This window comes from Sus scrofa, chromosome 14, assembly GCF_000003025.6.
Source record: "Sus scrofa isolate TJ Tabasco breed Duroc chromosome 14, Sscrofa11.1, whole genome shotgun sequence".
In the NCBI taxonomy this organism is placed as follows: domain Eukaryota; kingdom Metazoa; phylum Chordata; class Mammalia; order Artiodactyla; family Suidae; genus Sus; species Sus scrofa.
The window spans coordinates 76,776,987-76,801,827 of record NC_010456.5 but is presented as its reverse complement, the minus strand read 5'-3'; the positions used below and the strand labels follow the sequence as shown (position 1 = coordinate 76,801,827).

Sequence of the window (24,841 nt, the reverse complement as noted above, 5' to 3'; positions counted from 1 at the left end):
AGTCAAATCCCCAGCCTGAAAAAAAGCAACATCAGTAGTACATGCAGGAGGTCCCTACGGAACCCCATTCAATACAAGAGCTTGAGACAGCTGAGGGAATGAAAAGAATAAAGGCAGAGAGATGTTGGGAATAAGGACGTAGAGTCATAGAAGAAACAGTTCAGAACTGACTCAGAACTACACTCCACGGCAGTGTTAACAATCATTTTTAGCTCTTACCTAGAGAAGCTACTACTCGCTTTTTATGATTTAGGACAAAACAAGCAAAAGTTACTCACAGGGCATGACCGCAGTGGCACACAAATTTTCACCAACCATGTTAATGTTTACACTTCCAGATTTGTTTAGTTGGAGTTAACCTGAAGCAGTCTTGAGCTTTGGGGTAAGACGATTTGGAGGAAAAAACAAAGTATGTACATGGCTTCTAAGACATCAATCTACCTGCTCTCTGAGAAAAAAGAAGGAAAATGCAAACGTTTCATGAAGCTATAGCAAAGCCCACAAAAGACAGTGCCATGTTTGGAGTATCAATAAATAGCAAGAGAGTGTCTAAAAACATTCAGCAAATCCAAGAAAGAAAAGCAACTTCTCAAGACCAAATGTCCAGCATCAGGGCAGCTGATACGCTAGAGGGCAGAGGAAAGGAATCTTCCTCTCAAACCACAAGCACCCTAGCTCTCACTTCAGCTGCTAGAGGAGAAACCAACAAGCACCAGAAACATCTCACCAGACCACAAGAAAGAAAAGGATTGTGCTATTGGCAACAATAGGAACCAAAGCAGAGAGAGGGTGACTTGCCAAATAAACAGACTCTTCCTCCTGGGCTGTGCGTGTGGTTCTTCATCCTTTCTTAACAAGAAGAGTTTCGTTACTTACCTTACTGGACCATTTGCGAGCTTCATCATGGAGCTGCCTGGCAGCCATCATCATTGGCTGGTTAATCACCTCTCCGGCTTTCTGCTCAGGGAACTCTTCATCCTTCTCCTCTGGTGGTGGAGGCCTGGGCGGAGGGACCTCACCCTCAGGCAGAGGTGGTTTGGGAGGAGCAAGCTCATCTGTCAGCTAAGAAAGAATTAGCAGGTTGTAAGTAAAGCCCTAGGAGCTACTCCCCACTAGAATTCTTTCCTTTCCTTTAAAAGACATCTCCGGAAAAGTCATCCACATTCACTTCATTTAAGACCACCCACACTAAGCACAAGACCACCCGCTTCAATCTCAATAGAAGCATATTTTCCTTCCTTTTTTTTTTTTTTTTAATCTGCAAAAAGTTAGCAGCTACTGTTTCGGACATATTCCAGGGAGGCATGCACAGCATTGCTGTACCAAGGATCCTCAGAGAAGGTCTAAATTCTGGCCCTGACTGTGTTGAAGGGCAGCTGCCTAAGCATGTAACTTCCCCCCTGGGCCTCGGGTTCCTCATCTGTCAATGAGGGGTATCTAGACCAAACGACCACTAAGTTCTTAATTTCACATGGCAAGACTCTATTGATCAGTAAGAATCCATTCCCCTGGCCTAAACCACCCGCCAGCAAGAATCAATCAAATCCAAAAGCATCAGGTAGTTCTCTGGTGGCTCAGCAGGTTAAGGATCCAGCATTGCACTTCTGCGGTTTGGGTGCGCATCTGTGGCGCAAGTTCAAACCCTGGCCAGGGAAATTCTGCATGTTGTGGGTGTGGCCAAAAACAACAAAAAGAAGCATTGAAGGCTACGGAAGTCTACTTCTAACTAGGTTGTATCTACAAACTTTTTTTTTTTTTTTAAATGGCTGCCCTTGCCACATATGGAAGTTCCCAGGTTAGAGGTTGAATCTGAGCTGCAGCTACCAGCCTACACCACAGACACAGCAATGCCAGGCCTAAACCTCGTCTGCAACCTACACCACAGCTCACAGCAACACTGGATCCTTTAACCCACTGAGCATGGCAAGGGATTGAACCCACGTTCTCATGGGTATTAGCAGGGTTCTTAATCCACTGAGCCACAATGGGAACTCTGTTATCTATAAGTTATTGCCCAGTTTCCCTCCTCCTAAACCATTTACCTATGGGAGAAGAAAAAAAGAAAAATTCATGATACTTTGTGCGGCATCAAAATTTTTAAATTATGGTTGGGGAAAAATAATTTTTTTTAAAAAAAAGGACTATACTTTTGCTACTAGAAAAAAGTCAGGCTAAGGAAAGAACACAGAGTCTAACCACCTCAGTTTTGCCATCAACTGGGAACACAAATTCTCACCACAAGCTGTGCAGATTATTTTCCCACTCCTCACTAACTCATCACTCATCACACCCACACTCACCAAAGCCAGTCACTCTCATCACAGCAGGCCAACACCACAGACCCCCACTTAACCCAGCACACCCCATGCATAAGCACTGCGTCAGGACTCCACTAGATTCCAGAATGAAAGACCAGTTGTGCGTCTGACTAAGTTTCAAGAATAAGTTCAACAAAGCCCCCTAGGGATTGAGGCTCCAGAACAGTCTACCTCTCTCTTGCTTCAGTCCCATCACCCTGATGCTCAATTCTCCCCCTCTCTCTCTGAATTTACTTACGCGGAGCTGTTCAAGGTCTGGCGGAGGAGGCGGGAAGTCAGGCTCCTGAGGTTGGAAGGCTTCTCTCACCTTGGCCACGGCTCCCAGGATCCGGTATCCTGAGTCCAGGAAGCTCTTTTGCAGGCCTAAACACAGACACCGTCACTTTCAGCTGGGCAGGTCCGTGCCCTGGAGCACTGTCCAGCAGAAGAACTGGTTTCCAGTAACAAAAGCTGGATATGCAGCTGCCAGTGAGCAGCACAGGCAGAGACTGAAGGGAAAAGGAGGTAAGGGCCTAAGGCCAGCAAAGAGTCACAAGTGTCACAGACCAGCTGTCCCCTGTAGTGCTCAGTGTGCTGCCTGGTTTACGTAACTAGTAAGTACTTAGGACATTGCTGGGCATGAAGGCTTTGGGCTCAGGTGGTGCTCTTTGCCTCTCACACTGGAGCAGCCAAGAGAGAAGCCTGCCCCACTCAGAAAGGGGAGCTGGCCGTTTCAGATGTGCACACGTTCCCTGGAGCCCTTCTCACCTTTCTCCCTGCCCTTGGCTCGGCTTGGCATTCAGCATATTAACCCCTACGTTGAGCTGTTGCTACTGTGTCCGGTCACCTAACATTCAAGAATCGACTCAAACTATGAAAAACTCCACAGAGGACACTGAGCATGTCCTTAGTGATGGTGGGTTGAGAAAACTAGAAAGATTCTGCCAGGGCTGGGGACAAGCAGGGCGGCCCCCTCCTCCCCACTCCCTCACACTGGGTGGATTCTACTCACAGACAAGGCTACAAACATTGGATGCTCACAGCAAGAAGGAATTCAGATGTTTCCAACCAAAAAAGGAGTGGTAATCTCTTTAGCAGTAATGAAAACACAATCAAAATTCAGCTAAAGGAAATCCAGATTTTTTGGTGTAGGACCAAGATAATGACCTAGGAGACCCATAGGTCAATTTAAGCCCTCCAGATTTGACAGAAATAGAGAATGTTGTTCAGAGCAAAAGCATTTTAAGAAAAGCAAAAGTTGGAGTTCCTGTTGTGGCGCAGTGGTTTAAAGAATCCAACTAGGAACCATGAGGTTGCGGGTTCAATCCCTGGCCTTGCTCAGTAGGTTAAGCATCCGGTATTGCCGTGAGCTGTGGTATGGGTCACAGACGCGGCTCGGATCCCGCGTTGCTGTGGCTCTGGTGTAGGCCGGCGGCTACAGCTCCGATTCCCGTAGCCTGGGAACCTCCATATGCCGCAGGAGTGGCTCAAGAAAAGGCAAAAAGACCAAAAAAAAAAAGCAAAAGTTATGCTAGTTACATAAACTAAATGGTTGGTAACCTGGCTATCAGGCAACTTTTGAGAACTTTCCAAAATAATGACAGGCGATGTTAAGAAAGTGCAGAGAGGATGAACCAGAGAAACTAACGATAACCCTGCCAGTATTGCAGGAAATATTCTCTCCAATATATTTTGGACAGGAAAAAATTAACCTATAGCATCCTCAAACTAAGAATCTGCAGTATTTGCTCCCAGACTTTGTATGTAGTGGCTGTGGGGTGCATACCCTCTCCCCAGCCAGTCGGCTCCCTGAATTAATCTCTCAGCTGAGGTGAATCACACCAGGCTTTGCTTACCAGGGTCAGAAATGTTTCCTGCCACAGCCTTTGCATCCATCACCATTGGGGAGATTGTTTTGCTCAATTCGTCAGAGGCAGCTTTCACCGCCTCACGGAACTTGGGATCCTCAGAGTTCTCCACCTCCCTCTTAGCCACCAGCAGAATGCGGTTGGCCCGACGAGCGATGCTGGTTGCCCCAGCAACCAGCATCTGAGGCTGAATGTTGGCCATGGCTACTTTACACTTGTCCAGGTCTTTTTTAATCGCTTCTTCGGAAGCATCCAACAGAGATTTGGTGTCAATGGCTTCGTCCACCAACCCTGTCCAGAGAAGAGAAATGGAATTTAGGCGCTGTTTTAGAAGAACAGAAACTCCAAAACTCTGGTGTCCACTCCAGCTTCTCACATGAAAAGTGCAACACCCATAATTCTCACCTTCGGCTCAAAGCCCTTCTTAACATAATCAAAAGCCTCCAGGTGATTACTAAACACACAAAAATTTAAAAGGGAGGATATAGCCCAGGAGGCCAGACAGACTCACGGCATTTATACCAATTGTGGCCACCGGACTTCTTGTATCTACCACAGACAGGCCGAAAAGGATCAGGAGGAAACAAGGATTGCGTCTGAAACCCTCACCACATCAGCGCCACATTATCTGTTAACAGCATTTTCCCCCCTCCCGTTCTCACTCCCCAGCCATCTGTTGCTTGTTGGCAGCTTGAAGTGCCCAAAAGGAGCCATGCAGAGGATTCCAATAACCCTAACAGCCTGCTTCTTGTTTCTGTTACCTCACTGCAGACACCTCCGGAGCTCCGCTTTCATCTCTGGCTGCTACGGCCCCCTGTCCCTGCAGGTTGTACAGGGAAGCCAAAGTGCCTACATCCCTCTCCCCTTCCTCTCGCATCCCTCCCTCCACAGAGGACGAAGATTCAGAGGTGCCCCTTCGACTGCACAGACGCAGGTTGGTTGGTGGCTGGTTTCTCCTTTTTGGAAACTACGTAGCTGATAAGTTGGAGGAAATTCTGAGACAAGTTGTATTAAATGGTAGCCATTGTGGTTCCTTGAAATGTGAACCCGCCGAAAATAACAGGGACACTGACTGTATCCACAAATACCGCCTCTCAGCCTCTGAAACCAAACTCTGGCTCACACAGAGCAAAGACACTATTCAAAGAGAAGATAGGCACTTTAACAATAAACATCACACCGGGAGAGCAGCATTAAAATGAAAGCTACTCAAAGAGTCTCTCTTCGGACAAAGGTGAAGAGCCCGTATGAGGAGCCGCCGCTGCTCAGCAGCCTTAACAGGGCCAAGTACACTGTTGAGCACATGACCGTTCCTTTATCCAATTACACAACCGGTCCTGCTTGAGTTTCTCAGAACTCGTTCCTCGTGGATTAGATAATAAGTTCTTATGATCCCACACAACTCTACCTGTCATTTTTTCAACATTATCAATCCACTGGTTCTTCATGGTCTCAAAATGTTCATAAGCAGCTTGATTTCCAGGATTCCTAAGTAAGATGCGAGCGGCTGAGACAACCTGGGGGGAACAAAACAAGCTTTAAGCACCAGAGCACCTTCCCACTCAAATAAACCTCCTGCAAAGCTTGCCCCCTCTTTACCTACAGATGGCACTCTAAGGCCAAAAACTGACAAGTCTCTTTTCAGATCAAACACTTTAGTTTCGGTCACATAAATGGCTCCCCAGAATGGGCTCTCACAAAACGTGTTACCGTCATAGCCTGATTTCAAGAAGGTAATAAAGTGACAAAGTAAAAGGGTGTTTGATACTTCTCAACATACACAAAACAGACAGATACTCAAGCCCTCGGGGTCAACTCTCCCATCTTAAAAAGCACTACTAAGAAAGATACTAAAAGTTATTTAAGACATTTATGAATATTTATTAGAAATAACTGTCCACAGTTCACAAAATGCTTTCATATACATGATCTTACTGAATCCTCACAATAAACCTATGAGAGAGACCGGACAGTAATTTCTCCACTACACGGCTGTAAAAACCCAAAACACAGAACAGTTACGTGACTTGCTCAAGAGCTCCCAGCTAGTCAGTTACAGCACTTGGGGAAGGAACTGACATTTACTGGGTATTTGACAAGTTACAGGCTATACAGGCATCTTCTTAATCCTCAAAACAATCCACTAGGAAGGAATTCTCTCCATTTGATACAAGAGGAAATCAAAGTCACAGAGGATTCAAGTCTAGATCTGTCTGCAACGTCCTTGCTCTTTCCAGTTGGTGTCCTAAGCCTCGGTTCTGTTTCTGTTTTTTAGGACCTCGGTTTTACATAGAAACCCTATGTTTTATGTTCCATGTTTTACAGACTTTTTTTTTTTTTTTTTTTGTCTTGTTGTTGTTGTTGTTTTTGCTATTTCTTGGGCCGCTCCCGCGGCATATGGAGGTTCCCAGGCCAGGGGTCCAATTGGAGCTGTAGCCACCGGCCTACGCCAGAGCCACAGCAACGCGGGATCCGAGCCGCCTCTGCAACCTACACCACAGCTCACGGCAACGCCGGATCGTTAACCCACTGAGCAAGGGCAGGGACCGAACCCGCAACCTCATGGTTCCTAGTCGGATTCGTTAACCACTGCGCCACGACGGGAACTCCTACAGACGTTTTTAAAGAACATAAGACATGTTCGCATTTTATGGAATTATTATTTTTTTTTTGGGGGGGGGCTGTGCCAGGGGGATGTGGAAGTTCCTGAATCAGGGGTCAAATCCATGCCATAGCAGCGACCCAAGCCTCTGCAGCGATAACCCCTGTGCCACAAGAGAACTCCTATGAAATTTTTTTTTAAAAAAGGAAGTCCCGGAGTTCCCGTCGTGGCGCAGTGGTTAACGAATCCGACTAGGAACCATGAGGTTGCGGGTTTGGTCCCTGCCCTTGCTCAGTGGGTTAACGATACGGCGTTGCCGTGAGCTGTGGTGTAGGTTGCAGACGCGGCTCAGATCCTGCGTTGCTGTGGCTCTGGCGTAGGCCGGTGGCTACAGCTCCAATTGGACCCCTGGCCTGGGAACCTCCATATGCCGAGGGAGCGGCCCAAGAAATAGCAACAACAACAACAAAAAGACAAAAAAAAAAAAAAAAAAAAAGGAAGTCCCTTGGAGTTCCCGTTGCGGCTCAGTGGTTAACGAACCCGACTAGTATCCATGAGGACGCAGGTTTGATCCCTAGCCTCACTCAATGGGTTAAGGATCCCGTGTTGCCATGAGCTGTGGTGTAGGTCACAGAAGCAGCTCGGATCCTGCAATGCTGTGGCTGTGGTGTAGGCCGGTGGCTATAGCTCCAACTGGACCCCTAGCCTGAGAACCTCCATATGCCGCAGGTGCAGCCCTAGAAAGATAAAAAGACAAAAAAAAAGGAAGCCCCATGTGGCACATCTGGTGAGGGATCAGGCATTATCACTGCAGCAGCTCAGGTCACTGCTGTGGCACAAGTTCCATCCCTGCCAGGAACATCCACATGCTTCGGGTACAGCCAAAACAATAAAAAAACAAAAAGCTAGACAAGTATGATTTTTCAAGAGAATCCAACTTGTTCACATGCCACACGGGCAATTAAGAGACATGATTATTTCCCCTGTCTCTGCCCACAAGCCCTCACCAAAGCCAGTATCACCAATTTATAAAGCCCAGACAGTTCCTAATGTATCACAGGCACTCAAAACATATCTGCTGAGTAAATGAATGAAAAAATAATGAATTCTCTATAATATAATTAGAAAAAACACTCAAATATCATACTACAGGATGCTGAACCTATTTTTTTTTTTTCATCTTTTTAGGGCCACACGTGTGGCATATGGCATATGGAGATTCCCAGGTTAATCAGAACTACAGTTGCAGGCCTACACCACAGCCGCAGCAATGCCAGATCTGAGCTGCATCTGTGACCTACACCACAACTCACGGCAACACCAGATCCTTAACCCACTGAGCAGGGACAGGGATCGAACCCGCAACCTCATGGTTCCTAGTCAGGTTTCCGCTGTGCCACAACAGGAACCCCTGAACCAATATTTTTAAGAACATCTATCAGGTACCAGAACTTTAATTCCTGTCCAATTTGTTTTCTTTTGTTCCCACTCTTCCAATATACTGTTCACAGCACACTAGCTATCGCTTGGTTATACAATTAAGTAGAAAAGGAAAACAAATTATGGATACAAACTTTTTAAATACTCTCAAAAAAACATGGGGAAAGGCCTAATAAATGCTAAAATCAAAACAAATTACCCCTCAAGACTATCCAAATGTTTCCCTAATTATGCTAGGGGGCGGGGGGGGGAGTGTGCTTTACCAGTTTTCTCTACTCTCAAAACTAATCTATGATGATTGTAAAAAATTCCAATAATATAAAAAGGATTTATGGGGCTGTGTGGGTTTTTCCAAGATGTTTTACAGTAAGTGTTCAAAAATGTGTAGAAACTCTTCTGCAATTAACTTCACTTACTATATGGTGAGCGCATAATAAAAGAAGGAGTGAAACCCACCTGGGGTGTGAGTTCTCGGGCTGTCTTCACTGAGGCCTGAATGCCTTCTACTGTTGATTTATTAGCAGTTCCAACTGCAGCCGCCTTCTCTGCTGTGGCACCAAGCCTTCCTGAATGGTTTTCAAAGTTAGCTGCCCTCTCATCAAACACCTTGAGGAAAAGACAAAGATATTAAGAAATTTTATTTCAAGAAAATGGTTCGGGCAGCCTGAGAAAAAGTCTCTCTTTAAGCAGAGGCAGCAACTACTTGAACAAAGACTTTATGAGATGACATCAAACTCTAGGTAATAAGACAACAGTCAAACATCAAGGCTCGGCTTTGCCAGATCTCCTGAGAGCTTCAGCCATAAGCATCACACACCCTTGAATTTCAGTTCAACCAAGAGCAAACAGGACTTAGAGCACTGTGTAGTCTGCAATTAGGAGTTCATGGCATGCAAAGACAAATAATCCCTGTTCCCAAAAGACTTATCCTCTAATGTGAAGATAGAAAACCCACTCGAGGCTCCAGTGTAGGTGGCTGGGTGCATTAAAGGCCAAGAATATCCACAGAGTCCTAAGCAGAACTCCAGCCTCCTCAGAGCAGCTCCCTCACGTATCCCATTACCATTAATGTTGTAAAAACCCTGCCCCTGACCTCGGGTGAAACGATAGCTGGTGCTCACATCCAGACCTGACACAAGGGTAAGGATGGCTGACTTCTGTCACCCCAAATGCAAAACTCTCCACCGAATTAATTGCTCAGCACTCACATTTTTTTAAAAGTTAACTTCTGCTTCGACAATGCTATCATGCAAGTTCGCATACCATGAAAGGGACCATTTACCCGAAAGTGACAAAAGCCCTCCTATTATTTGTTTGTATAACATTATTAGAGTTGATGCTTGAAGCAAGGTATAGCCAACAGCCCTGGTGAGCCTTATACCATACACAGAGCAGGTCAGGAACCACCTGGCAGAATCTGTCCTCTTTGCTTCCTCCTGAGGGTCTACCTGCCCATCCTTGGAGACAAGTTCCAGCTCCCAGTGGACAATCTCCCAAGTCTCCTGGTTCAAAAGCAGGCTCCAGTCTCATCACCAGGGTACTATGTTTACCCACTCAAGCCTCTTCCCCATCCCAGCCCCTGAGTTCTTGTCATTTATTACTCAGAATCTCTGCCTAAATCTCTGATCTCCTGGCCTCAGTCTTTGGCTGGCCTCCCACACTCTGGATCTGAAGGCCTGTTGCTGAGTTTGGTTGACCATCTCAGTAATTAGAGAGAAAGAACAAAGATGTAGAGGGGAGAAAGGTCAGAGTAGTCAGGAAACTATAAGCAATGAGGTATTGCTGGGGCGTGAACGGAAAGGCAGCGTTTTGTGGAAAACGGGGATAGATAGAGTATTAGAGGCCAGACCACAGAGCTCTGGTTTTCTCCTGTGTGAAAGGTAAGGGCCACCATAGGGATTAAACAGGAAAGTAACAGGGTCAGATTTGTATTTTTATCTTATCGGTGGCCTACGGACAGATTCAAAGAAGACCAGACACAGCTTAGCAGTCATTCAAGCAGCAGGGGACCAGGATCAGACCACGAGAGCTGTGGCAACATGAATGGAAATTGGAAAGGCTTCAAGAAATATTTGTGGGATCAAATCAGCTTGTCTTAATTTATCAATGTGGGAAGATGAAGGGAAGGGTTAGTGGTGACTCATAATTTTCCAACAGAACAAGAGCAAGGGCCCCAGGGTTAGAACATATAAACATAAACAAGGAATACTGGGAATACAACACCAGATGCAGAGATGTGATGATGGAGCCACTTGTACCAACTCACCCAAGTTCATAAAAGCCAAATATACTCCTCTCTTCCCACCTCTGCTTACAGAGACCTCACACTGAACAGCCATCATGGGAGTGTATTTGCATCATGGAAATCAACAAACATTGCAAATCAGGACCTTTTCTGTTGTTGTTTCTGTTTGTTTTTTCCTGGAGAACTGTTCTACCAGCTCATCACTGTCTTTACTGTTCACTGAAGGACTCTGGCTTCACTCTGGGACAGGGAAGCGTCAGCTGACAGGTTTGAGTGCAAGAATGACATCAAATGATTTAAAAGAATTGTCCTGACTTCTGTGCTGAGAATACAGTACCCTAATCAAAGGGAGGGTTCTGACTGGAGTGCCCCCATTCCTCATTTCTTACTGCCTAGAACATAATGCCTAGGGCTGTAACAGCCATCTCAGATGGTGAGGCAAAGACCAAAAGAATCACAGAGATGGCAGCTCTCATGGTGTCAAGCTGCTGAACTGATGCCAGGGCCACCTATCTCCATGTTTCTTGTTATGTGATGAAAATAACATTTGTTTTCATCTCTGATGGTCAGGTCTTATACTACTTGCAAGTAGAGACATGTCCTCAAGATACTCTTCAGTGACACACTTGAGGACTGAAAGATGTGCCAGGGTCTTCCTTCCCTCTCCTACCCTCCCACTCTTCATCCACAATTTCCCAACCACTCCTGACATACCCTGTAATCACATTTTACCTTTACACACACACACACACGGCTGGCCAAATGGGAGACCTCAGATACCCACCTCTTCTCTATTGGGTGCATCAGGAGGGGCAGTGGCTGCCACTGCCAGCAGCTTGATGGGAGTTGTGGTATCACTGAAAACATCTGACACCTCTTGAGTCATGGCTTCTTGCATCCGGGCTTTCAGATCCTTAAAAACATTGTTTATAAATGAAAATTTCCAGGAATATCCAAAAAGCACAGCTGCTATTGTCCCCCCTTTCCTGATAAAATCACTCATTCAGTGTTTCATTCAACTTTATCAACTGTGAGTATCAGCTGTGTACAAAGCAGTAAGCAGGCATGAAACAGGTGCAAGATGTTAATCCTACACTCTAACAGATTAAGAAGAAGTAAGACTTGACCTGCATTACCCTAGAGACTGTTCCACCAGATCAAGAAATCATACTTCCTTTCATGGTGGCCTCTAAGAAATGATACTAAGAATCATGGGTTTGAGCCCAGAGAAGACCGTGGGCATAGAGTTCCTCACCAATCCCAAGGCTGGAGGGACCTCAGACCACAGGAACTGTAAAGACTGGTGGATGCAGTGCCAAATATCTAAGCAATTTCTTATATTTAAAGAAATCAAGAATGGTAAAGTTATTGAATTTCAATAAGTTTTCAATAAAGTTAGGATTTTCAATAAAGCTATTTCAATAAAGTTTCTAGAAAAACTTGATAGCGAACAAGTGTATCCATTTTTTTTAACATAGGTCTAAAAAAGGAGATTTCCATAAGGCATGAAAAGACTCCTTTTCAAAATGATCACACTTAATCCAATCTAAGTTTTATACTAGACTTATACTCAAAAAAGTCTCAGTCCTCGCACTGTTTCTCAAGATGGGTGGCATACACTGGCAGGTGATAATTTGAGATGATTTCAGGTGTTATACAGACAAATGCTTTTATTTTAATAATTGTGTTTTATAGAATACGAGAAAAACTATAGCTCATCAAGCTCCTGATTTCAGGATTATTATAAATTCTTTTAAATAAATGTATTTAAGTCTAAAAAAGAAGTTCATTTTAAGAAATTATTGACTAAATAAATAAGTGATACACGATAGAGCAAATTTTTTTGGGGGGGGCCATTTTGTCTTTTTAGGGTCGTACCCATGGCATATGGAAGTTACCAAGCTAGGGGTCGAATCAGAGCTGTAGCTGCCAGCCTATGCCATAGCAACAGCAACACGGGATCCGAGATGCATCATAGCTCACGGCAATACTAGATCCTTGACCCACTGAGCAAGGCCAGGGATAGAACCCGAGTCCTCATGGATACTAGTCAGGTTCGTTAACTGCTGAGCCACAACGGGAACTCCTGCAAGAGCTCTTGATTGACTGAAACTTTAAAAATACAACTTTAGCTGCTAATTGCTGTCATACACTCGAGAACTTTTACCTAACAAAAATAGCTCTGGATTTTTTGCTTTTTAGGGGCACACCCTCGGCATATGGAGGTTCCCGGGCTAGGGATCAAACTGGAGCTACAGCTGCTGGCCTACGCTACAGCCACAGCAACTCGGGACCCAAGCCGCATCTGCGACCTACACCAACACCAGATCCTTAACCCATTGAGAGAGGCCCAGGGTCGAACCAGCAACATAACGGTTACTAGTTCTGTTAATTTCTGCTGCACAACAAGAAGAACTCCTGGATTTCCTTATATTCTTTTTCTTGAGAGGGAAAGGGAGCGCACCTGCAGCATGTGTAAGTTCCAGGGCCAGGAATCGAACCCATGCCATTGCAGTGACAATGCCAAGTTCTTAATGACTAAACCACCAGAACACTCCCTGGTTTTCTTTATATCCTTGATCTCACCCTTTTCACTTCCCCTAGACTCAAGAAATTATATATTCTAAAAACTCCCACCCTAGTTTTTCAATAGTAGTAAGTATAAGAAATGTAATGATATGTGCTTGCGTGTTCTACCTTTAAGGAGTCTTGGAGTTGAGATGCAAGTGCTCTCGCCTGAGGACTCTCCCCTTCCCCTCTGGCAGCCAGGTCAGCCAGCTGGGCTGTCAGCTGGTCCACTCGGTCACACTTTGCCAGAAGATCTTGGCGATAAGGCCCCATCATGACATTAGCCAGACGATGCCCTTCAGCTACAAGCCCCCGGATGGCAGCCTGACCTGGACCAAGAAGAAAACACTGAAGCTCACATGGACCTGGAGAGGCCAACTGCAGAGCCATTCTGGGAAGGATTTCTTAATTAGTGGGGTGTTTTCCCCCAAGCAGTACAAAAAGTTGGGGAAATATAAAAAATGTTAAAAATATAAACCACTCATAATCCCATCATCTAGAGATTGATATACTTGAAGATTTCCCACCAGTTTTCCCCCACTCCCTTCCCCCCCTTTTCTTTTTTTTTTTAGGGCTGCACCTGTGGCATATGGAAGTTCCCAGGCTAGGGGTCAAATCAGAGCTACAGCTGCCAGCCTACACAATGCCAGATCCAAGCTGCATCTATAACCTATGCCTCAGTTCGAGGCAATGCCAGATCCTTAACCCAGTGAGCAAGGCCAGGGATTGAACCTGCATCCCCATGGATACTAGTCGGGTTCTTAACCCGCTGAGCCACAACAGGAACACCTCCTTCCAGTCTTGTTTAATGCATTGCATGCTCCCACATATACATATATTTCTCTTTTAGAAAACTGGGACCATACTATATATTAACTTTTATTCTTGCTTTTCACTTAACATGAGCATTTTAGAAAAATTAATTATTCTTAAAAATTATTCTTCTTCAAAAAATCATATTCTAAAAAGCTATTTAACATTTTATATTAGCCATAACTGTTAGCCATTTACCTATTATTAAACCTTTATGCTGTTTACATACATTCTCATATGTAACTCCTTAGAAACATCTCTAATTATTTCCCCAAATAAGTTCCTATAAGTCAAAAAGCTGAGTCAGTGGGTATGAAATTTCGTAAAGTTCCTAACGTATAATTCCCAATTGCCATTCAGGAAATTTGTACTAATAAATTCCTCCATCAGTAAATTATACATCTGCCTGATTCCCCAACACTGGGAATCACCAATTTAAAAATTTATCTTTTCCTACACTCTAAAACAGTTATAATGGAAAAAAATAAAAATCATTAAAAAAATAAACAAAAATAAAAATTTATCTTTTTCTAATGAATACAACAAATAAAGTAAATAGATCTTTCAGTTTCAGCAGGCCTGCTATCATAACATGATGTATCCTTTCTTAAAATCCCTCAAAAATCAAAATTTTAGGTTATTACTTCTACAGGTACCTGTGTGACACAGGAGCCACAACCGAAAATAACCTTGGTAGTTGAATGCCTTTCACTTATTTTCAAAAATTATATTTAACTGGGAACTTTCTAAGGACTATAATAACAGAAATACAATAGAATGAAATTATACACAAACTAGAAATAATTAGCTTAAAGTTTCAATTACAACCTGAGGACTTTTCTATGTGCCCATAGCAGAATCATTTATTTGCTAATACCACTTGATTGAATCATAGAAATCTTATTGGATATTGGAAATGGAGTCACATTGTGGAATGACTTACTTACCAGTGGCTAAAGAAGCCCTCTGTACCTAATTACTAATGATTTAGGATCTTTATCAACAACTTGCTTATCTTCACTGACATAAATTTAATGAGGGTTAAGTGCACTGATGGCCTTACCAACTCCCCGGTCATCCACTGTGGGATTATCAATCCACCGCTGTGCTTGCTCAATCTTGCCCTCAAGGTGCACAGCTGCTTTGGCAGGTCTGCTGTTGGCCACAGCCCTGTTGGTTTTGGTCTGCAAGTTCTGCAGGGCCGTGGCCACCTGTTTGGCCAATGCGCGGGCCTCTGGGGAATCTCCTTTTCCCCTGCAAAGGAAAAAAATAGCCATCCAGTCACATAGAGACACTCGCTACCATGAGCTGACTTAATTGCTAATACAACTGCTAATGAGATGACAGAGTGCTAATGATTATTGTTAAGTTGGTTTGGAAAGAAAGGGATTTTCTATTTGGCCTTTAAGAAATTAATAATATAAATTTATTTTGCCTAGTTAAAACATTTAAATGTTATAGTTAATTGAGTTTGGTCAATCTAGCTCAACTTAGCTCAACCATTTGATAAGATGGGCTCAATCAATCATCACCAGGTTAGCTGAATCCTCAGCCTGCCACCTCTGAAAACATCAGTTCTTTTGGAATAAGGTGGGTCCAAGCAGCCATGTTTTTTGCATAACAGTAGCTGTAGTAGTTATAGCAAAACCATTAGTACAATGTTTTGAGTCCTAGCTCTGCAGGGGCTCCTTCAAATACTCTTCTTATGTTATTTAATCCTCACACAACCGTATGTGGGAAATAGCAGTATTATCCCGATTATTCAAAAAACAAAACTGAGGCACAAAGATGAGATAATTTACTCGGAGTTCCAACACTTACTTCAGGGGAGCCAGCACTGAAACTCAGGCACTCTGTCTGCATTCAGTCCTCACTGCTGGATATTATTTATATGGCCTTATGCTGGTATCAAATAATCCATGGTATCAAATAATCCCCAGTCCTCGTGATAATGATGGAACTGGGTGGTCAATCTAATTCAAAGGCAACATGCCCACAAGTCAGGCAGAACACTTAATTTGATTCTGGTGGTTCTCAAAGACCAGTGTAAGTTAGTTGAGATGTTATTTTTAAATGCAGATTGTTAAACCCAGCACCAAAAGAGATTCTGATTAAGTATGTCAGGGGTTGGGTCCGGGGGTCTGTACTTTTAACAACCTTCCCAGCTGATTCTGAGATAGGTGGTCTCTGGTCCATATTTTTAAAAACTCGACACACAGAATGAAATAGAGTGCACCACGCAGCTACTAAGAGAAGGAGGGAGAAGTGTCCAGCTGCCACAAGACCTGGTCATATTTTAAGCCAGTGGGTTCAAACAGATGCCTCTATATATTTTTCAATAAACATCTGCTTTTTGTTGTTTTTGTTATGGCCACACTCACAAGCATGTGTACGTTCGCAGGCCAGGAATTGAATCTGAGCTACAGTGTAGCAACACCAGATCCTTTAACCCACTGCACTGGGCCAGGGATCAAACCCATGGCTCTGCAGCAACCCGAGTTGCAGTCAGTTTCTTAACCCACTGCACCACAGCTGAAACTCCAATAAACATCCACTTTTAACTTGAGCTGGTTCCTTGCAACCAAAGAACCACAACAAGAACATAAACATAGAAATAAAGACTTCCACAATTGCATCACAAGTGGAGATAACTGCCACCCTCACCCATCTTATTTCAAAGACTTCAGCTTCTAACCATTATAAACATATAAAAAGCCTGACTCATTATATATCTCAAGTCCACTGGGTTGTAGAAAAGTAAATTCAGAATAATCCTGTCTCATCGATAAAAATGCAAATATTAGCTTACCTAACAGAATGACTAATTTAGATGCTATCTGAAGAGCTCCTTTATGATCCTAAATTTCTACACTTTCTCCATTATAAAGCAAGAAAAAGAAGGTATTTACGATGGTTCTGATCATAGCTACTCCTGCTGCCAGGAGGTTATTTATATATATAAACAGTAGGAATCAGTAATGACGGCATGGGCCAAACTTGAAGGTCTGCTGCTATCGCTATTATCATTCTCCACTCATCATTAAGAAACATTAATGAGTGCCTGCTGTGTGTATGGACTTGTATTAGGGTCCTGAGAACACAGTTTTTCCTTCTTTGAGTATTTATTTTTAAATCTAGTAAACATGTAAGCAGACTACATTAAGGGGCTAATGTGCATGAACAGAGACCTAACTTTGTAGACATTATATTTTACAGTTGTCCAAATATACATTTTCCCACATACATGATTTAAGATGTGGAGTCCAAAACAGTGACCCCCAAACGACTGAGCTCGAAATATAATCAAATTTGAACTACTACCTAAGCTGCTCTCTATCACCAGAACCTCCTGCCTAAAGTATGTCCACTCTGCTTCCACTCGTTGTTTCGTGATTCGAGGCAGGAGTTTGCTTTCTTAGCCAACATTGCTCTCTTAGCCAATGTAAGAATTTTTTTTTTTAATTGGAAGTTCCTGAGCCAGAGACTGAATCTGAGCCACAGCTACAGCTTATACCTCAATCCTTTAACCCATTGCTCCGGGCCAGGGATTGAACCTGCACCTCACAGTGACCTGAGAGGCTACAGTCAGATTCCTAACCCACTGAGCCAGGGCAAGAACTCAAATATAAGACTTGAAAGGGAGTTCCCGTCGTGGTGCAGAGGAAACGAATCTGACTGGGAACCATGAGGTTTCAGGTTCGATCCCTGGCCTCGCTCAGTGGGTTAAGGATCTGTTGCTGTGGCTGTGGTATAGGCCGGCAGCCATAACTCCGATTCAACCCCTAGCCCGGGAACCCCCATATGCCAAGGGTGCAGCCCTAAAAAGAAAAAAAAAAAAAAAAAGACTTGAAATAACTCTGAAGTGTCTCTCTGGGTAAAATTTAGGCACTCTTGGTGGAAGAACGGGATCTGAAACATGCAAGTTAAATGAAAAGCCGAATCTCACAAGATACTCGACTATGATTATCCCCATAGAAGCGGCTGGAGGACTGAGATGGAAAAGAGCAGCTCTTACTTTTGCTGCTGAAGCCTTTCTTAATGTTCTTTTAGCATGTGATGCAGTTGTGGTTTATTTTTAAGACAGAAAAATATCTTTCAAAAGAAGAAGGCAACACCTCTCTTCAATGTAATCAAAGTAGGTGCTGTGAAAGCCTTATGTGTCTCACTGATTTTTTAAAAATCCTCTTAAGAAGCTGTGAGGACGACATCATATTTAAGGATGTTTCATAATTGCTACATAAGAAATAACATTGCTGGGGAAGGAAGAAAGTATCTTCTTATGCCTCCTCCCTTTCACCTCCTATCCCCCACCACTCACCACTTTCCATAGCTTGCCCCAAAAGTTATTTTCCTCATATGCCTGGGAAACAGATATGTCACAAACATGGTACAGCGGAGAGTCCTATCCTGAAACTTCAAAAATAGATCTCAAAAAGAGTAGTTCTTAGTTTCTTATATTTATTAATTTAAAACTATCCGCCTTGGAGTTCCTTCGTGGCTTAGCAGGTTAAGGATGCAGTGTTGTCATTGCAGCAGTTGGGTCACTGCTGTGGCACAGGTTGGATCCCTGGCCTGGGAACTCCACATGCTGCAGGTGCAGCTCCCCCCAAAAAAGAAAAAACAAAACAAAAAACAAAAACAACTATCTGCCTTTACCCTGTCATTCAGAATCAATAAAATACAGTGGAAGAGCATCGTATGTGTATTTAACCTATAAAATTTAACTACGTATGCACTTAGGGGAAAAAACAGAAAGATTAATGGACAATTTAACTGATTAAATACATACTGTCTTCGTAGATCTGCTAATTTAGAAGTCAGAGCAGATATTTCTCCAAGAGAACGCAGAATGTCATCTCTCTCTTTAGGATCATCACATAATTCTGCTATTTTCCGAGCTTCAGCCAAGGCCCCTCGAATCTGTTCTTCTCCTTCTGGTCCACCATTTGGATCTGCGAGCCAATTCTACACACATAGAAAACATACATAAGAAAAGCAGCACACTGCCATCTATTCACGAACCAATTAAACTTATTAGCAAGGCCGTCAGAAATATTCAAAAGTTATCACAAGGCATACCAGCAACTGTTTTTATAATGCTGATCCTTATTATTTTACACTGGCTCTTACTCAGGTAAGAACAAATCAATTCTTCATCTTTTTTTTTTTCAGCCACGCCTACAGCATGTATTAGTTCCCTGGCCAAAGACTGACCCTGAAACACAGCAGTGACCAAGCCACAGCAGTGACATCAGATCTTTTAACTGCTAGGCCACTAGGGAACTCCAATACTTCATCTTTTCAAAAACGGGTTTTTTTTTCTCTTAAAAAAATGATTTTTTTTCCTTTACCATTAGGACAAAGTATCTTCACAAGCTTTATCTTATCTTTGAACTAATCACACCTTATTAATTCTTCGGTTTCTCAAACATATAGGTTTCTTCATGAAATGCTTGAAAATCACTTTGCAGTAGAGTAGGATCAGAAAACTTTAACCCTTAACATTGCTATGACCAAGTATAGTTGTGATTTCTGAGACAAAGAACAGGTTTACCGTAATTTCCATCAGGAAGTAGGATTCTCTTAGTGCTCAGCATGCTTACTTTTAACTAATTGAAGTATTCAAAATCAAGATCTCTATTTTAAAATATAAACATTATTCTTTAATCTGCGGTGGTAGGCAACGTGTTAACATTGGCAACTGCTGGGGATCAGTCGTCACTTAAAAACACTCATTATCCACCCACAGTAAATTAGAGAGAGAGGGAGGGAGGGATATAGGATATTTATGGAACATTTCCCTTTCTCTCTGATTTCCCACCCCTTCTGAAAATCCTCACTGCTACCTGAGCAGCATCGATCTTCTTCGCAATGCTCTGCTTTGAGTTGGTCATGGCTTCCAGCTTGCGGGCTGCATTTTCCACTTTAGCTGTGAGCACATCCAGACCCTGAGACACCTGCTGGGCTTTCTGCATGGCCACCGGTGAGGCTCCTTGTCCTCTACTCAAACAAACAGATGCTGTCATTGTACTCTCTTCAATTCTTAATAGCAAAATATCACTAAAAACACAATCTATGTCATTTTGTTAACATGCCTTTCCTTTTCCTTTCCACCACTAAATCTGGGATAGCATAAGAAAACACAGTGAAACAAAACACAACACCCTAAGCATCCAATTTCTGCTTTGCTTTAAGAAATACACAGTAGCTTGAAGGAACTGCATCACCACTTTAAAGATCAGAACTGCAAATGTTGACAATGATTCTCCTGAGGGAGAAAATTTGCTTGTGATGTTAATTCTATGGAAGGTTTTGTTACCATAGTAATATGTGCTTTAGAAATAAACAGACCACGGCTCAGTGGTTAACGAATCCGACTAGGAACCATGAGGTTGTGGGTTCAATCCCTGCCCTTGCTCAGTGGGTTAACGATCCGGTGTTGCCATGAGCTGTGGTGTGGGTCACAGACGCGGCTCGGATCCCACATTACTGTGGCTCTGGCATAGGCTGGCGGCTACAGCTCCGATTAGACCCCTGGCCTGGGAACCTCCATATGCCGCGGGAGCGGCCCTAGGAAAGGCAAAAAGACAAAAAAATAATTAATTAATTAATAGTAATAATAAAGAAATAAACAGCCCATTAGATTATCTTACTTATGGGCACGTATATATTGAAAATGTTTCAGAAAGTAGCATGCACAGTGTTACTGAAAGCACGCCAAGCAGATCTGTGTTCAAATCCTCATTCCTAGTACTCATGGAACCTTGTTTACAATATTTAACTTCCTTGGGCTCCGGTTTTCTAATTTACAAAATGAACAATGAGTAGATAACAACACTTGCCCTGCTCATCAAACAGAGTGGCTTGAAGCAAAAAGATATATTTTAAAACACTTTGGCAATAAAGCAATACATATATGTAACTACTGTTATTACTGAATTGTTATTATCATAACCTAATGGTCATCTTAGATAGCTACCTTCCACTCATATATGCAATCTTTAAATAACAAAGCCAGTTGTTATCAAGGGAAAAAAAGGGCAAACAGTGACAAGAAACCATTCTTTTCCATCAAGTTCCTAAAGAACTAATTTCACTATTTTCCTCTCTCAGAAGTGGTATGCTATCACTACAAAAAAATGATGTGAAATTTGTTTTCCCTGTATTAGAGACTTCCCAAGTCATAACAAAGTAAGATTTGCCGTCTTTTTATACTCAGATTTTTTAAACCAGCCTGCTAAAGTCAATGACAGGGTGGCAACTTTATCTTTTGGCCACATGATATGGCTGACCATCCTAACCTGCGCTTCTGATTTTAGGGCAAACTCCAAAACATCTTTGCTTCCTTTAATAATAGTATGGATTTGTCATTCATCTGTCTATCTTCTTTTTAATTTATGTATGTTTTTCATCCATTCCTATACTTGAGGTAGTAAATGCTTTAGTATTTATTGCCAGATATGTAAAAGATATATACATTTCTTTGACTTGTACTTGACACCGCCCTTTTATTTTAATGGCCACACCTGTGGCATATGGAAGTTCCAGGGCGAGGGATTGAATACAAGCCACAGCTGCAAACTATGCCACAGCTGCAGTGACACCAAATCCTTTAATCCACTGCACCAGGCCAGGGAGTGAACCCATGCCTCTGCAGTGACCCAAGCCACTGCGGTCTGATACTTAACCCACTGTACCACAGCAGAAATTCAATTATTTATTTGTTTTTGTCTTTTTAGGACCACATATGGAAGTTCCCGGGCTAGGGATGAATCAGAGCTGTAGCCGCCTGCCTACGTATGCCATAGCCACAGCAATACCAGATCCAAGCCATGTCACAGCTCATGCCAACAGCAGATCCTTAACCCACTGAGCAAGGCCAGGGATCAAACCCTCATCTTCATGGAAACTAGCTGGGTTCATTACCACTGAGCCACAACAGAACTCCAAGGGAACTCCTTTTAAATGGCAGAGGAATCTAAGACGTTTGGGAAATACACTTTTTATTATTAAACTTGTTTTTTTCCTTCGAATCTAGTAATTCATGATGAGGAACCTTTTTTTTTTTTTTTTTTTTGGTCTTTTTGCCTTTTCTTGGGCCGCTCTCCCTTGGCATATGGAGGTTCCCAGGCTAGGGGTCTAATCGGAGCTGTAGCCGCCGGCCTACGCCAGAGCCACAGCAACGCGGGATCCGAGCCGCATCTGCAACCTACACCACAGCTCACGGCAACGCCGGATCGTTAACCCACTGAGCAAGGGCAGGGATTGAACCTGCAACCTCATGGTTCCTAGTCGGATTCGTTAACCACTGCGCCATGACGGGAACTCTAGGAACCTTTTTGGTAAACAAGTCCGACTTGGAAAAAGTAAAAATATTTATGGACTACATAATTTTAATTGGAAACAATAAGTTTATTGAGTCCCTTGGAGGGTAAAATATATATTTACGACTCTAGAAACCCTGAATAGAAGAATATCAAAGAGGAAATTGTTACCTGTGGAGTTTCAGCCACTAAAATATTAGAAAGCTAGGCATATTTAAGAAAGGGCAACGAAGCTTTGTAATCTTTCACTGTGAAAGGCCCCTCCAGGGTGAAGCAGACCCACTGCAGCTCCTCACTGTTCCCACCTTTTCTCTTTTACAGATTTATGATCATTCCTGTAGAGAAACTACCTCATTCTCTTGCTCAAATTCATCTTCCTCTAAATATATACAACTGTGTATTTGAGAACTCCAACTGAAAACTCCACCACACTGTGAAAAGGCTGCAGACAAAAGAGCCGGCAGTGAGAAATCAGAAGAGCCAAGAATCTTGTCAAACTGCACTGGCATTTTTCCGAATGGAAACAGAACTTCCTTTTGTCCTTTCTGTAAAGTTCCTGTCATGCTCATGACAGGAGAGACTGCTTCACAGCAGGAGAAAGGGCCTACTGAGCTCAATGAGATCACATTTATTTTTATTTATGCTGTTTCTTCTCCCCTCCAAGGTAGAGACTCTTAACCTGAAGCCCACGGAGCTTCCAGGTCTACAGTGAGTCCATGAACCTCTGGAAATTAACCTTAATAGTGCATGGGCATGTTTAATGGGCATCTTTCTAGGCAGAGATTAATGGCTTTCATCAGATTATAAAAGCGACCTGGGTCCAAAAAAGATTAAGAACCACGACTTTAAGAACTGTATTCTTAGATCCATTATGTGAATACATTTGAGGCTGGGAATAATGGTGTGCAACATGTCATAGAGTGTTTCTGCGGCCTTAATTTGTAGGGAGACCCTGTATGGCAATTATCCCAAGATGATGCAGGACATTTTCAAAGCAAAATTAAACTTCATCTATACTAGTGTGTCATCATATCTCAATTTTTCTCAATGTCCGTGCTATAAAATTCCATAAAAATGAGGATTTTTCAGAGCTTCATCAACTATATGCATGAGTTCCAAACAAAGCTATACTATACTGAGTTTTTTGTTTGTTTGTTGTTTTGGCTGCACCCGCAGCATGTGGAAGTTCCTGGGCCAAGGATCGAACCCGAGCAACAGCTGTAACCAGAGCTACAATAGTGATAATGCCAGATCCTTAACCCACTGAACCATGAGGGAACTCTATATACTGAGTTTCCTTAAAATATTTAGTTTATGGGGGGTAGGGAGTATATTCTAAAAGCCAAGATTTGAAGTGGGTAAGATAGGTAAAAGAATTACAAACCAAATGACTTAATGATGTAACAGAAACTCAAAAAAGCCTAAAAATGACCAATATAAACTATTTAACTGATTTTAAAAATGGCACGTAAAATAATTTTGATTCTTTTCCCCACCCATCCCTCATAAAAAGTATCTATCCACTGCACTTTATTTTTATCAGCCTATGGCCAGAAACTGAAAATACAAATTTCTATTTCAGTTTCGACTTTACTACAAGGCATCTGCACATTTTAAAAGTTCAGCAAAGGAAAAATTCACTTCAAATCTCAAAAGAACTAGTAGAATACCATAGATACATTATCCATTAGCCAAAGAGAACTCGGTAAAATTCACAGAACCTTGCTTTCTGAATCACGAGTGAGATCTTATCTGTTCCCATTACTGCTCTGGCAAGGACAGAGGAACTTTACCTGGCTCGGAGGTCAGCCACTTGATCAGTCATCTGCCCTAGCATTTTGCAGGTTCCCAGGATCTCCCTGCGTTCTTTGCCTGCACAGAGTTCACCGACTTTTCCAGCTTCATCTAAGATCTGCCTGATGGCCTGCTCACCAGCATCACCTAAAATAAAGAGATATTCAATATCTACATTGTTGATCATCCATTAATTATTTACAGAGAAGACTTTACAAGTCATTTCACTCATGAAGGAAGGCATGATGTTAAATGACAAGTGAATAGAAGGCAATACATCTGATAGCTAACAGCCAAGCAGTGCCCTTACAACCAGAGGGTGAGGTTTCAAACCACAGAGACTGCTAAAAAAGATCTTTGGAACCATACTCATCTGGAAATAAGAAGCAGCCTATGGTAAGCATGGGATGATAAAAGTAGACGCTAACAATTAATAGTACTCGAACACCTCCAAACTCCATTAGACTTTCCCCATTCATTCAAATATTAATCTAAAACTGAATAAATATTATATCAGCAAACCCATCAAGCCTAGTTCAATAACCTACTTGGGTCTTTATTTAAGTCAACTCTGCTTCCCCAATTTTTATTAGCAACATCACTTAATCTGCTAATTAAGTACTTTACTGATGTAAATGGAAATCTGCCCAGTGGAAACCAGAAGAGCTTTTCTTCAAAATAATTACCTTTCTGATTCAGGGAAGGGGTGAACCAATAATTTGGCAAAGAATGCCCAGTTCACTTTTGTTTATTCCTCCATGATGAGAGGTAATTAGTCTATGCCTTTCATCCTTTTAAGAACCAGTAACGCTTCAATTAGTCAAAAATACCAGAGAATGAAGTATGCCCCTAAATGTTGCAAAAGTTATTTTAGGATTATGAGATTATGA

General features: G+C 42.7%; 1 protein-coding gene across 4 annotated transcripts in view; it reads right to left on the bottom strand.

Annotated features, from left to right (window-relative positions):
* VCL (vinculin) overlaps positions 1-24,841 on the bottom strand; it is a 111,733-nt gene that overhangs the window by 10,048 nt on the left and 76,844 nt on the right. For all 4 annotated transcript variants that reach the window (XM_005671074.3, XM_021072078.1, XM_005671073.3 and 1 more), the window contains 11 exon segments: positions 23,951-24,098; positions 19,680-19,833; positions 18,623-18,798; positions 14,897-15,087; positions 13,150-13,349; positions 11,237-11,365; positions 8,664-8,813; positions 5,574-5,682; positions 4,154-4,456; positions 2,557-2,681; positions 877-1,062 (listed from right to left, as the gene is read on the bottom strand). In XM_005671074.3, coding sequence (XP_005671131.1) covers positions 877-1,062; positions 2,557-2,681; positions 4,154-4,456; positions 5,574-5,682; positions 8,664-8,813; positions 11,237-11,365; positions 13,150-13,349; positions 14,897-15,087; positions 18,623-18,798; positions 19,680-19,833; positions 23,951-24,098 — 1,871 coding nt within the window.